This window comes from Lithobates pipiens, unplaced genomic scaffold, assembly GCF_037356315.1.
Source record: "Lithobates pipiens isolate NorthernLeopardFrog02 unplaced genomic scaffold, aLitPip1_a1.2 Scaffold_23, whole genome shotgun sequence".
NCBI classification, from domain to species: domain Eukaryota; kingdom Metazoa; phylum Chordata; class Amphibia; order Anura; family Ranidae; genus Lithobates; species Lithobates pipiens.
This window is the reverse complement of record NW_027507785.1, coordinates 330,471,515-330,486,766: the sequence shown is the minus strand read 5'-3', so window position 1 is coordinate 330,486,766 and position 15,252 is coordinate 330,471,515. Positions and strand designations below refer to the sequence as shown.

At 47.3% G+C, this 15,252-nt stretch overlaps 1 protein-coding gene across 1 annotated transcript in view; it reads left to right on the top strand.

Annotated features, from left to right (window-relative positions):
• The window catches only part of LOC143926697 (G-protein coupled receptor 54-like), a 41,654-nt gene extending 36,884 nt beyond the window's left edge, over positions 1-4,770 (top strand). The window contains exons 4-5 of the mRNA XM_077450706.1: positions 2,441-2,679; positions 4,035-4,770. Of these exons, the coding sequence (XP_077306832.1) occupies positions 2,441-2,679; positions 4,035-4,409 (614 nt within the window). The 3' untranslated portion in view covers positions 4,410-4,770. The remainder of the gene's footprint in view (positions 1-2,440; positions 2,680-4,034) is intronic.
• The last annotated feature ends 10,482 nt before the right edge of the window (positions 4,771-15,252 follow it).

Here is a 15,252-nt window from a genome sequence, read left to right as displayed (position 1 = left end):
CTGGCACACCCCCTGCGCACACCTAGGCCTCCACCCCAAACTCGCTCATCCATGTCTTTATGGACCCTTGCTTTGTGCACTGGTCCAAATCATATGGTGGAGGGGGAATTACGGTGTGGGGGGAGGGGAGATTATGGTGTGGAGTTGTCTTTCAGGGGTTGGTCTTGGCCTCTTAGTTCCAGTGAAGGGAACTCTTAAGGCGTCAGAATACCAAGACATTTTGAACAATTTCATGCCCCCAACTTTGTGGGAACGGTTTGGGGGCGGCCCCTTCCTGTTTCAACATGACTGCCCACCAGTGTACAAAGCAAGGTCCATAAAGACATGGATGAGCGAGTTTGGGGTGGAGGAACTTGACTGGCCTGCACAGAATCCTGACCTCAACCCAATAGAACACCACATTAGATCGAAGACTGTGAGCCAGGCCTTCTCATCCAACATCAGTGCCTGACCTCACAAATGCTCTTCTGGAAGAATGGTGAAACATTCCCATAGACACATCTCCTAAACCTTGTGGACGGCCTTCCCAGAAGAGTTGAAGCTGTTATAGCTGCAAAGGGGCGGAGCCAACTCAATATTGAACCCTCCGGACTTATGCTAGCCGTACACCTGTGGAAAAATAGTTCGAATGAGTTTTCGAAAAACGAACACATGGTCGTGAGAGCAAACGATTTTGCCATCATGTAATGACCAGAATTTGATCGATAAATCATTCAACTGACATAAATTAGTAAATTTTTCGTTTGTTTTGTCGCATAAGCCCAGTGCAGACTGTGCGGGCGAGAAGCACATTAACCTTTCAATTTATTGTCCATCTGGCCGAAGTTTTTCAAACTTTTCCATCGATTTTTCGGCTCAAAATTGTCACAACCGATTTTCGACTTGACGATAAACAAAGGTACTGCCCAAATGACAGATTTTGGAACGATTTTTCGTCTAGTGTATGGCCATCATACGACTGGGATGCCATTGAAGTTTATGTGCGTGTAAAGGCAGGCGTCCCAATACTTTTGGTAGTAGTATAGTGTTTCTGTATATCTAGAAGAGTGGAACTTATTCTGACTTTTTAGTGGGCCGTGAGGACAGGGTTGATGACCACTGCTGTAGACATTCTATAGACGTCCTGTAGAAGTTCTATAGATGTTCTCTAGATTAGTTCTGTAGGTGTTTTGTAGATGTTCCATAAAAGTTTTGTAGATGTTCTGTAGAAGTTCTATAGATGTTCTATAGAAGTTTTGTAGAAGTAGTATAGATTTCTGTAGACGTTCTATAGATGTTCTATAGAAGTTCTATAGATGTTCTGTAGATGTTCTATAGAAGTTTTGTAGAAGTAGTATAGATTTCTGTAGACGTTCTATAGATGTTCTGTAGATGTTCTGTAAGAGAAAGTTCTTATAGATGTTCTGTATAAGTTCTATAGAAGTTTTGTAGAAGTTCTAAAGATTTCTCTAGAGGTTCTGTAGAAGTTCTATAGATGTTCTGTATAATTTCTAGATGGATAGATAGCTTCATTGAATCAATGAGCATAAAAATAAGCAATCTCCAGGAGGCAGTAGAGGACAGAAAAGCCTGGCACGCTATGACCCATGAGGTGGCAAAGAGTTAGATATGACTAAACAACTGAACAACGACAAATAAGTTCTATTGATGTTCTGTAGAAGTTCTTATAGATGTTTTGTTGTCGTTCTGTATAAGTTTTGTAGATGTTCTATAGAAATTCTGTAAATATTCTTTAGAAGTTCTGTAAAAGTTTTGTAGATGTTCTGTAGATGTTCCATTGAAATTCTTTTTAAGTTATATAGATGTTCTCTAGAAATTCTGTAGACGTTCTGTAGAAGTTCAATAGATGTTCTGTAGAAATTCTGTAGTTGTTCTCTAGAAGTTCCATATAAGTTTGGTAGAAGTTCTGTAGATGTTCTCTAGAAGTTCTGTAGACATCCTGTAGAAGTTCTGTAAAAGTTCTGTAGAAGTTCTGTAGAAGTTCTGTAGAAGCTCTGTAGATGTTCTGTAGAAGCTCTGTAGATGTTCTGTAGAAGCTCTGTAGATGTTCTGTAGAAGCTCTGTAGAAGCTCTGTAGATGTTCTGTAGAAGTTCTGTAGAAGTTCTGTAGAAGCTCTATAGATGTTCTGTAGAAGTTCTGTAGAAGCTCTATAGATGTTCTGTAGATGTTCTGTAGAAGCTCTATAGATGTTCTGTAGAAGTTCTGTAGAAGTTCTGTAAATGTTCTCTAGAAGTTCTGTAGACATCCTGTAGACGTCCTGTAGAAGTTCTGTTGAAGCTCTGTAGATGTTCTGTAGACGTCCTGTAGAAGTTCTGTAGATGTTCTCTAGAAGTTCTGTAGACGTCCCGTAGACGTCCTGTAGAAGTTCTGTAGATGTTCTGCAGATGTTCTGTAGGTGTTCTGTTAAAGTCTCATCCAATGTCTGATCTTCACACACAGGCTCCCTCTTGCTCTCCACCCCCATCATCCCCTACCAGAAGATCCAGAAAGGTTACTGGTACGGCCCCCGCACCTACTGCATAGAGCAGTTCCCCACAGACACCATGAAGAAGGCTTGCATCCTCTACCAGTTCCTGGCCGTCTACCTGCTTCCTCTACTCACCATCTGCCTCTGCTACTCCTTGATGCTGAAGAGAGTGGGCCGACCCGTGGTGGAGCCCATGGACAATAATTACCAGGTATTACATCATTAGCCCACCCGGCGTCATCCTTGTTCCCCCCCCAGACAACACCTATTCATGGTTTGGCAACACATTTTGTAACCTTGCCCCAAAATATTTTACCCCCTAGTAATTGTCTATACCACTGAAGTTTGAAAATGAAAGCCCTACTGAACCTTCAGTTTAAATCGGCTCAACTGAAGGTGTTCTTCAAAACCAGCCACAGCCTGAGTAGAAGATATGTCCCTTGCCAGTATGCTACAGAGAAGGACCCACTGTGTGGAAGCAGCAGTCTCTCTGCAAAGGTCCAAGGCACCTCCTGATGAGTCAGGCCTATAACTCTGCTATATGTAAACCTTCTGTTCCTTGATTGGAGAGCTCTAGCTCTGACTTAGTGTGTGTGTGTATGTGTGTGTGTGTATGTGTGTGTGTGTGTGTATGTGTGTGTGTGTGTGTGTGTGTGTGTGTGTGTGTGTGTGTGTGTGTATGTGTGTGTGTATGTGTGTGTTTATGTGTGTGTATGTGTGTGTGTATGTATGTGTGTGTGTGTGTGTATGTGTGTGTGTGTGTGTGTGTGTGTGTGTGTGTGTGTGTGTATGTGTGTGTATGTATGTATGTGTGTGTGTGTGTGTGTGTGTGTGTGTGTGTGTGTGTGTGTGTGTGTGTGTGTGGGGTGTTTAGGCCTCTGCAGTGAGACTACTGCCTACTCACGACAGGGGACAGACTTTTCTACTCAGTCTGCGGCTGCTTTGCTTTAGAGGGAAAATGGACTGTAAGACTTTGCACACCTTTTGTTGTGATACACCTGCGATGTATTTAGCTGAAGGTTCAGTTCAGGCTCTAAAGGGAAAGTACGGGTGATTTGTATATATTTTTATATATCAGTGCCATGATGAAAAAGAAAAAAACTGTTAAAGTTGATCACTTGTGTGTGTTAATTCAAGCTTGAGCTATTGAGCTCTGTAAACCACAGTTTTTTGTTTTCAACAAAAGCAAAGAGACAAAGGACCAGTTTACTGTTCTTTGGGCTTTAGGAGGGTTGGAATGTGGCCAGCGGGCGTAGAAAATGCCCCAGTGTCAGTGGGGTAAACATTACCGGTGGTCAGTAGGAGGAGGAATAGTGTTCAATCATTGGTGTCGGTGGGAGGAATAGTGATCCTTCACTGGTGTCAGTGGGAGGAATAGTGATCCTTCACTGGTGTCGGTGGGAGGAATAGTGATCCTTCACTGGTGTCAGTGGTGTCCCCAGGAAATTGCAGTGGCGTCCCCAGGAATTTCAGGTGCCACAGTTGAGCCCACCTATATCTGGTTGACCACCACCGCCCTACGTTCCTTCCTTCCAAATGCTGAATGTCCTCTCCCTTCCTCACCAGGTGCAGCTCCTGTCGGAGAGGACCATCGCCATGAGGAGTAAAATCTCGAAGATGGTGATCGTCATCGTCCTGCTCTTCACCATCTGCTGGGGCCCCATCCAGCTCTTCAGCCTGTTCCAGGGCTTCTACCCGGGGTTCCAGGCCAACTACGCCACCTACAAAATCAAAACCTGGGCCAACTGCATGTCCTACGCCAACTCCTCCATCAACCCCATCGTCTACGGCTTCATGGGCGCCAGTTTCCGCAAGTCCTTCAAGAAGGCCTTTCCGTTCATGTTCCGGAATAAAGTCCGGGACGGCAGCATCACCTCCGGAACTGTGAACAACGAGATGAAGTTTGTAGCCATGGAGTCCACAAACAATGAACTCAAGTGATGTGGTGGAGGGCGATGGATCTCCCGCTGCATGGACTTGGGGGAGGGGGGGGGCACTTATGGCGGCACCTTGATGGACACGGAACGGAAGCCGAGCGTAGCCTGAATATTAGGACTGCAGATTCCTTATAAAACATCATTTTCCCGTTGTTATCGGGAAGGCGATGATTCGCTGCCACAGACCCCCCATACACAAGTAGCCATTCCAAATGCCGCAGATCTCCCGGAGGGATTTAATCAGGAATTTTATCAGCCGAATGTTTTTTTTTACTTGAAGAATCGTCTTGTGTCTTGTCTGTAACAAATCTCTATTTTGTATTTATACCATCCGCTCAATAAAAGGGATTGTTGAAATATCGAAACGCGTCAGTAAACTACCACGTTAAATCTGGTGCAAGGAGGCGACACCGTGCCCGATGATCTTTGTCTTCTCCCAGGTTGTTTAGGTAGATCTCCACCTCTAGATCTCCACCTCTAGATCTCCACCTCGTTGTTTTTTTAACCACTTTCAGACCGGACCAATTTGCTGGTCAAAGACCAGACCACTTTTTGCGATTCGGCACTGCGTCGCTTTAACTGACAATTGCGCGGTCGTGCGACGTGGCTCCCAAACAAAATTGACGTCCTTTTTTTCCCACAAATAGAGCTTTCTTTTGGTGGTATTTGATCACCTCTGCGGTTTTTATTTTTTGCGCTATAAACAAAAATAGAGCAACAATTTTGAAAAAAACGCATTATTTTTTTACTTTTTTTTATAATAAATATCCCCCAAAAATATATAAAAAAACATTTTTTCCCTCAGTTTAGGCCGATACGTATTCTTCTACATATTTTTGGTAAAAAAAAAAATCGCAATAAGCGATTATTGATTGGTTTGCGCAAAAGTTATAGCGTTTACAAAATAGGGATAGTTTTATAGCATTTTTATTAATAATGTTTTATTTTTATTTTTTTACTAGTAATGGCGGCGATCAGTGATTTTTATTGTGACTGCGACATTGTGGGGGACCCATCGGACATTTTTGACACATTTTTGGGACCATTGTCATTTATACAGCAATCAGTGCTATATAAATGCAGTGATTCCTGTGTAAATGACACTGGCAGTGAAGGGGTTAACCAGTGGGTGGCAGTGTAGGGGTTAAGTGTTCCTAGGGGTGTGTTACTAACTGTGGGGGGGTTGGGCTTTCATTTAGTGAACACTGATCTCTGCTCCAATCACATGGAGCAGAGATCAGCGTCACTAGTTGCTAGGCAGAATGGAGAAATGTTGTTTACAACGGCATTTCTTCATTCGGCCGCCCCGTGAGATGATCGCGGGGATGCCCGCGGCGATCGAGTCCGCGGGTCCTGCGACCGGACTCACGGAGGTCTCGACCAGCGCGGGAGCACGCCGCTGGCGGCGCGCTCCCGATGGCAGGGCGGCAAATTTAAAGGGACGTACATATACGCCCATTTGCTTGCCCGTGCCATTCTATCGACGTACATCGGCGTGCGCTGGTCGGCAAGTGGTTAAATAACAAACATGTCATACTTACCTCCAATGTGCAGCTCGTTTTGCACAGAGTGGCCCCAAACCTCGTCCCCTGAGGTCCCCTGGCTCCTTCTCGCATTGGTTAACTCCTTAGGAGAAGCGCTCTACGAAGGGAACGAAGGGGCTCAGGTAAGTAAAATGGGGGTGTAAGGGGGGGGGGGTCAGTGTCAGATGTTTTTTCACCTTAAAGCATAGGATGCACGAGGGTTTAGAACCGGGGGGGGACTGACAACTCATGGGGCCCCCGGGCAGTAGGACATTATGGGGCCCCCAGGCCATCCGAGATTATGGGGCCACACAGTATATACACACACACAGTATACACAGACATGTTTCTATTGGCTGAGAAGGTACTGGAGAGGTGGGGCAGCTATAATCTCAGGATTTTTAGACCAAAAGGATGTTGGTAAGGGACATTTCAGAGACAGATGTAAAAAAAAAAACACACTTTTACATACTGTCCCTGGTTTTACTTAGGCTGGCAACCCTGATGGGGCCCCCTAGTGGCCTGGGGCCCTCGGGCAGTGCCCGAGTAGCCCAATGGTCAGTCTTCTGTCTCCTCTTTAGAACCCCTTTAAAGTGGTTGTATACTCTTTTTTTTAACTTTTACCTACAGGAAAGCCTATAATAAGGCTTACCTGTAGGTAAAAAAAATATCTCCTAAACCTTTACGGTTTAGGAGATATTCCCTTCGGTATGCACCGCTGACTGCAGCGGCGCATGCGCACGAGGGGATTCTCGGCCTGAAAATCCGGCAGTGTCCGGCCGGCCGGAATGAAATCTCCCGCGTGCATGCGCGGGAGTGGCCGGAGCCGCGATACCCGGAAGAAACACCAAGGGAGCATGTCAGCTCCCTCGGCGTGGATCGTGCCAGATGTCGGGGCCTCGTTCTAAGGTAAGTATTTCATAATGAGCTAGTATGCGGTGCATACTAGCTCATTATGCCTTTTGCTTTGCAGGTGTTAAAAAAAAAAGAAATAGCGGGTTTACTACCGCTTTCAGGTTGCCAGAAACCCCCCCGCTCTGTATAGATTTTGGTGAGATACTTCAGTTCTGGAAAAGCACCAGCTGAGATATATTATGGAATCACTCCCATTAACCACTTGCTTGCCGGGCAATTTTTAAAAAACAAAACAAAAAGCTGTTTCATAGTTTGTTATAAAACTTTGAAAACAGGTAATATTTTTCCTTCACCGATGTGCACTGATAGACAGCACTGATGGGCACTGATAGGTGGCACTGATAGGCACTGATAAGGTGGCACTGATAAACGACACTGATGGGCACTGGTAGGTGTCATTGATAGGCAGCACTGATCTGTGGCACTGATTATTAGACAGTGACGGGCACTGATAGGTGGCACTGATGGGCACTGATAGGTGGCACTGTTGGGCAGTGATAGGCACTGATAAGGCGGCACTAATGGGCACTGATAAGCGACACTGATGGGCACTGGTAGGTGTCACTGATAGGCAGCACTGATCTGTGGCACTGATTATTAGACAGTGACGAGCACTGATAAGCAGCACTGATCTGTGGCACTGATTATTAGACAGTGACGGGCACTGATGGGCACTGATAGGTGGCACTGATGGACACTGATAGGCAGCACTGATAAGATGGCACTAATGGGCACTGATAGGCGGCACTGATAAGCACTGATGAGGTGGCACTGAGAGGTGGCACTGAAGGGCACTGATAGGTGGCACTGATAGGTGGCACTGATGGACACTGGGAGGTGACACTGATAGGCAGCACTGATCTGTGGCACTGATTATTAGACAGTGATGGGCATTTATTGGCAGCACTGGTGGGCATTGATGGGTGGCACTGTGGGTAATGGTAGGTGGCACTGTGGGCACTGGTAGGTGGCACTGTCAGTACTGGTAGGTGGCACTGGTAGGTGGCACAGTGGGAACTGGCAGGTGACATTGGTGGGCACAGTCGTGGCTTTGAGTGGGCACCGATGTCCCTCTGACAGAAGCCGGTGATCGGCTTTTTTTCCCTCACGCTGACAGTGTGAGGGGAAAAAAAATGGAAAATTGTATACTCACCTTTCTGTAATTTTCCTTTCCTGACGCATCTTCATGGCAGCACACACTGGGTTGTAACTCCGCCCCCACAACCTGACAGGATTGGATTAACTATAAATTTGAAGGGGAGACACCCTGCTGCATTCTCTGTAAATATCATCACAAAAGAAACAGGGAGGGCAACTGTGTGCTGCCATGAAGATGCGTCAGGAAAGGAAAATTACGGAAAGGTGAGTATACAATTTTCCATTTTCCTGACGCCTTCATGGCAGCACACACTGGGAAATAACTCGCCAGTTGGGTGGGTGCAAGTAAAATAATATTTATTCCTTATAATGCTGAAGAATTGGCTCTAATGACGGATCTGCCGAAGTCGGCCATGGATAAATGAGCAGGATCCACCTTGTAGTGGGAAATAAAGGTATTCCTGGAGGACCACGTTTCTGCCCTGCATATTGTCTCTGGTGAGACCCTGCAATACGCTGCCCAAGAGGTAGCCACTGCCCTAGTTGAATGAGCCCTGATGTCTTCAAGAATTGCCGTATGCTGGGTGGAGTAAACTTTTTTAATGGTTCTGACTAACCAGGATGCAATAGTGCATGAGGAGGCGGCTTGCCCACGCCTGGTTCCATGGGGAATGATCAAAAGAGAGTAAGTTTTCCTAAAAGAGGTGGTAGCAGTTAAGTAGTTCATGATGGTTGTTTTGACATCTAGTGGATGAGGATTACCCTGATCGTCCGTGAAGGATGGAAGGATGATGGTTGTAATGGAAGGAAGTTGCCACTTTGGGTATGAAGTGTTTGGAAGGTCTGAGGACTACTTTGTCAGGAAAGAGAACTAACTTAATGCTTGGATCTCCGACACTCTCCTAGCTGATTTAATCACAATGAGAAAAGACAGTTTTAAAGTCAAGTCCCATAAAGACATAGTTTCAAATGGAACAAACGGAGGAGAAGCGAAAGCATTGAGAACTATTGAAAGATCCCATAATGGAAAGACTGGCCTCCTGGGGGGTTTAATGTTTAGATAGGCTCTGTAAATTGGATTACCAATGGGTGGAATGCCCACTTAGTATCTGGTTTTAGCTGACAGAGCTGATACCTGAACCTTTAGGGTACTTAAGCTTAGACCCTTGTTGACCCCCGACTGGAGGAATTCCAGGACCTGAGAGGGTTGCGGAGAAAGGGAATTCCATCCTTTCTGTTGTGCCATGAAGCAGAATCTTCCCCAAACCTTTGAATAGATGGTATTGGTAGTGGCTTTCCTGGCTTGCATCAGGGTTGACTTCATGAGAACAGCCTTGCGCTCTTAGTCTAGCCCTCTCAATCTCCAGGCCATCAGGTGCAATTTCTCTGATGCAGGATGTAAAAATTGACCTTGGAGACAGAAGATCCAGAGTTATTGGGAGAGGAAGTGGAGGTTGAAGGCTGAGCTGTAAGAGTCGTGAACCACGGCCTCCTCGGCCACAGTGGAATAATCGTAAATACCGTCACCGAGGATCTCCTAAGCCTGGATAGGAACCTCACAATTAACGGAGTTGGAGGGAATATATACCCCAACTTGAAGTTCCATGGGTGAACTAGACAGTCCACTCCCTCCACCGATGGGAATTAACCTCTTGACAGGAATCTGTGGCACTTGGTATTCGTCGGAATGGCTGCTAAATCTACTTCCGGCATTCCCCAGATTTCCGTAAGGAGGGAGAAAGTCAGAGGGTTCAACCACCACTCGTTGTTGGATAGCGTTTCTCGACTCAGGCAGTCGGGTAGTATGTTCTGTGCCGCTGGGACATACACTGCTTTTAAACTTGTTAGATGTATCTGAGCCCATTCCAAGATGGGCCGAACTTCTTCCATCAAGGTGGCACTCCTGGTACCCCCTTGCTTCTGAACATAAGACACTGCTACTTGGTTGTCCATTCGAATGAGCACATTCTTGTCCCTCAGAAATGGTGCAAATGCCCTTAAGGCATAAATGGCTTCCCTGAGCTCTAAAATGTTCGAGACCAAACCTTGAGCCTGAATATGCCACTGGCCCTGGGCTGCCTGGTCTTGATAGTGGGCCCCCCAACCGCTCTGGCAGGCATCCGAAGTGACTACTTCCGGGTCTGGAGGGACTATCGGTTTGTATTTCCTGAGATTACTCGGGCGCATCCACCACCATATCGATTGCTTCACCGATCTGGAGATGAAGATGGGCTGACACATTGAGACTCCATCCCACTGCCTGAGGAATGAGTTCTGTAAGGTTCTCATGTGTCACTGTGCCCATCGCACCATGGGTATGGTTGCGGACATGGACCCTAGTACACTCAGACAGGCTCTGGCTGGTAAGTGATTCCTTGATAGCAGCTTCTGCATTTTCTGTATCAGAGGCCGGATCTTCTCTTGTGGGAGCTGTATCTTGTTTGTTTTGGTGTTCAGATCTGCCCCTAAAAATATCATATTTTGTGTGGGTCGCAGACAGCTCTTTTCCCAATTGATTATCCACCCACTTCTGGAGGGATGTAAGGAGGATCTCTCGGTGATGAATCACTGTCTCTTGATCCTTTGCTAAAAGTAGGATGTCGTCCAGATAATAGTGGACGCGTAATCCCTTTTCTCTGAGGAAAGCCACCAACGGTAACAATACTTTTGTAAATGTCCTGGGTGCCGAAGAGATGCCGAATGGGAGGCACTGGAATTGGAAATGATGTTGGTTTATGGCTAACCGGAGAAACTTTTGAAAGGCCGGATGAATTGGTATATGCGTCCGATAAATCTATTGAAAGCATCCAATCGCCCAGATTTATTGCTAGAAGTATGGATTGAAGGTTTTCCATTTTGAAAGCCTCCACTTTGATATCCTTGTTGAGCATTTTGAGGTCTAATACAGGACGCAAATCCCCTGTCTTTTAGCAGAAACAAGGAAGAGTAGAACCCTCTTCCCTTTTGGCATGATGGGACCTCCAGGATCGCTCCCTTTTGTTTCAATTCTGCTACGTACTTTACTAGCAGAATCCTTTGGGGTACTGAGGATGGTACTCTGGTTGCCTGGAAATGATTTGGTGGGAGTCTGTTTTTGAATTTCCACCTGTGTCCGAATCGGATTGTGGACAATGTCCATAAATCCTTTATATGGTCTGACCAGATCTTGGTGAAGTTCCTTCTGTTCCCCTGCCGGGGTGGCCTTAGATTTCTGTATCCTTAGAAAAGAAGGTTTTGTGTTTTTCCAGTCCCTTCTAAATTCCCTACCAGGAGAGTAGGACCTGGACTCTCTATATTTGTCCAGAAGATTACGTCTGTAAACAGGTCCCTTCTGCGTCTTGGGTCTCCTGTCGGAGGGGATCAGGCCTGACTTCCCTCCTGTTACCTTGGATATGGCAGAGTCTAACTTGGCACCGAACAGATTTGCGCCATCATATGGAATTCTGCACCAATTTATTTTTGATGCTGTATCGGCCATCCACGGTTTGAGCCATAGCGCTCTTCTCGCTGTTACGGAGGCCAGCATAGCCTTGGCTGAAGATCTTATAATATCTACTGATGCCTCTGCTAGCTTGACTTCTTGCAGATAGGAAATAATCTTTCCCATTTCAATGCCATCCTGTAGGTCTTTTTCTATTTTAGATGCCCATCCTGAGATGGCTGTGGCCACTGCTGCTGTGGTAATTGCTGGTCTACAGGCTCCCCCAGCCATGGAATATGCCTTCTTCAATTCTAGGTCCATCTTTCGGTCGAGCACATCCCGAAAGGAAACAGCATCCTCGATTGGTAGTGTGACGTGGCGGGTGAGGCACATTAATGAGGAATCGATGATGGGAGCATTAATTAAAGGCTTCACTTTTGACTCTTTTAAAGGGTACATCTTGGCTAATCTGTTTGTAAGACTAGATCTTTTGTCAGACCTCTCCCACTCGTCTTTAATGAGATCCTCCAGCTCCACTATAAATGGGAAGGATAACGGATCTCTTTTTAGGTTTGGAAAATATTTCCGTATTTTCTGAGGTTCTGCCGCATCATCTTGCCAGCCGAATGCTTCTTTAACGCCCTTTGCCTGACTGAGATGGGGGTCTGCTGAAGATGTACTGGGAGCAGCTCTATCTAATGTTGGTGTTGTTGTTTCCAGTATGGACTCCCGCACTGATTCTCTTATGAGGTCTGTAGCAATTCTTGCGTCTGCGACAGGCAAGTTATCTGGCAGTGCCGGAGCGCCGCATACCCAGCAAGCGTTTGCTGCAGGTTGGGTGTGGCGGCTTTGACATTGTGAGGAAGGAGATCTCCTGCGACTTGATCGACTGTGGCGTGAGTAGCTATGTTGTGAGTGGCTGTGTCTTCAGTGCCATGAAGGAGATCTTGAGCGGCTCCTGCGGGACATCCTGCTAGACGTATGGCTAGACCTTCTCCCATGGCTGGAACTTGCGCCTCTTGATCTAGACGGGCTGCCAAAAAAATGCAGCATTTAACGTCTGGCACTCTTTTTTTCTCCCCTTCAATACTTACCTTGCCCGGTAAAGCCTCTTACCTAACTTGCTGATGGTGGTCTGCGTGGGCAGTGGACTCCATAGAAAAAAAGGGGTGAAGGACAGTCTGAGATATAGAGAGAAATAATGTGTACATATATATATATATATATATACACACACACACACACACACACAATTTAATTATAAATATAAATATATATATTATTTATTAACAAAGTTTATCTGCAAGAAACAATATAATAACATTAATAATATATATAGGAGTCCCACAGGGACTTACCTGGAGACTGCAGAGTGATCTACATGCAGAGGGAGCAACCTTCCTTAAGTTTTGCAGATTGCACAGCAGAATCACAGAGAAATACAGCTCTGTATTTGAAAATAGCGCCATTGTGGCGGCTAATTGACGCTCTGCGCATGCACAGAAGCGTCCCGAGTGTTCCGGCGCCATTTTGGATAAGGGAACACACATTGAAAACATAGGGGAAAAAAAAAAAAAAAAAACACTAGCACTGCACGTGCTCAGAGTGGCCGAATGGCGCCATCTAGGCTGGAATTACAGCATAGAGAAAACACCACTGAAGGAGAAACAAACGGCGGCCATGACACGGGACTACAAGAGACAGCAATCCCAAAGGTAGAGAAAAAAAGGGAATATAAACCACCACTTACTATAGGAATAAAAGATGGATATTATTTAAATAAGAGGAATTAATAGGCAAAGGAAGAAGGGGAGTCCACTGCAAAGGTAAAAAAGCTTCTTTAAAGCTTTGGTAATGCCAGAAATCCAGTAGCCCCTTGAGACCACCAGAGCGGGGGTTCCCTCCATAGAAGCTCCTTTAGAGACTGTACAGGAGGGACTTCCAAACAGGAGAGGCTGAACCTGCTGGGGCGAATGCGGTAGAGGCTTATTCATCTGTAACAGGAAAACTCCGTCCGTCCAACCTGTCAGGTGAGGATAAAAAAGAGAATGCAGCAGGGTGTCTCCCCTTCAAATTTATAGTTAATCCAATCCTGTCAGGTTGTGGGGCGGAGTTACAACCCAGTGTGTGCTGCCATGAAGGCGTCAGGAAATACAAATTACCAAGCTTCTGTTTAGATCACGTGATCAGCCGTTATTGGCTGACAGCTGATCACATGGTAAGGGGCCAGGATTGACCCCTTACTCCGATCTCTGATCACCTGAGTCTCATAGATTCGGTGATCATAGAATGCGCCGTGCCCGTGACCCGCAGGGTCATACAGACTGCGCTTGCTCGGGAGGACGCCCTCCCAGCAATTAAGGCCCGCGCTGCAGCTGTCTTTCGGCTATAATGCGGGCGCCAAGTAGTTAAGATGCAGTGACTAAGTGCCCAGCACAACATGACAAACAAACAAACGGCTATTATGGAAATGAAAACCCCCTACAGGTGGGACTTTAACGGCACTACCAACACACATATAGCAAAATTGTATAATACATTTTAATTACTTTTTGCTCACCGTGCCCGCCATAGCAGCCTCACTGTGCCCATCAATGCAGCCTCACTGTGCCCACCAATGCAGCCTCACTGTGCCCATCAAATGCAGCTTTACTGTGCTGTGAATGCAGTCTTACTGAGCCTATGAATGCAGCCTCACTGTGGCCATCATTGCAGCCTCTCCTGTGCCCCATGTCCCAGTCTGCAGTCCCTGTCGGTGGGAAGGTGTGTTGTTTATGCTCGGTACGGTACCTTGCATGCCAGCAGGATATTCATGATGGGCAGCAGCAGGCAGGGTCTGTTCCCGTTTTGGATGGGGACGGTGCTCCTTCCAGAGCATCTGTTTGCTGTGAGATGGAGTGGTCCCTGGCCACCTGCACCTTCCGCCGTCCTCATTTTCCGGCCCCAGTCAGCCTGTCCTCTGGTCCTGGGGAAGTGGAGAGCACTGGGTGGGAGCCGGAGAGAAGGGGGAGCAGAGAGTACTGGCGGGGTTGGAAAACACATGGGTGGGGGCAAAGAGCAGGGGGGAGTGGAGATCACAGGGGTGGGGAGTGGAGAGCGCTGGGGGGGAACTTGAGAGCACTGGGTAGGCCAAAAAGAACTGGGGGGCTAAGAGTGTGGGGTGGCGAAGGGCACTGGGGGGCATAAAAACAGGGGTGGAGAGCATGGGGGCTGGAGAGTACTGGGGGAGTACAAAGAGCAGGGGGGAGTGGAGAGCAATGGGGGGGGGGAGCTTGAGAGCACCAGTGGGGTCCAGAAAGATCAGGGGTGGAAAACACGGGGGACTGGAGAGCACTAAGGGGGGTGGAGAGCACTGGCAGGGTTGGAGAGCACATGGGTGGGGGAAAAATGCAGGGGGGTGGGGAGTGGAGAGTGCAGGGGGAGCCAAAAAGATTAGAAGAGCATGAGGTGTAGAGAGCACTGGGGGGGATGGAGAGCGATGGGTGGAGCTTGAGATCACCAGGGGGCCAGAAAGAACAGGGGTGGGGAGAATGGGGGGCTGGAGAGCACTAGGGTGGGGGCTGGAGAGTGATGGGGAGAGCTGGAGAGCACTGGGGGAAGAAAGAACGGGGGGGAGCACTGGGGGGAATGGAGAGCACTGGAGAGGGGGAGAAAGAACAGGGGGAGAGCACTGGAGAGGGGGAGAAAGAACAGGGGGAGAGCACTGGGGGGAGTGGAGAGCACTGGGGGGGGGGGCACTGGGGGGGAGAAAGAACAGGGGGGAACACTGGGGGGAGTGGAGAACACTGGGGGGGGAGGAAGAACAGGGGGGAGAACACTGGGGGGGAGTAGAGAGCACTCGGGGGGAGAAAGAACAGGGGGGGAGTACTGGGGGAAGTGGAGAACACTGG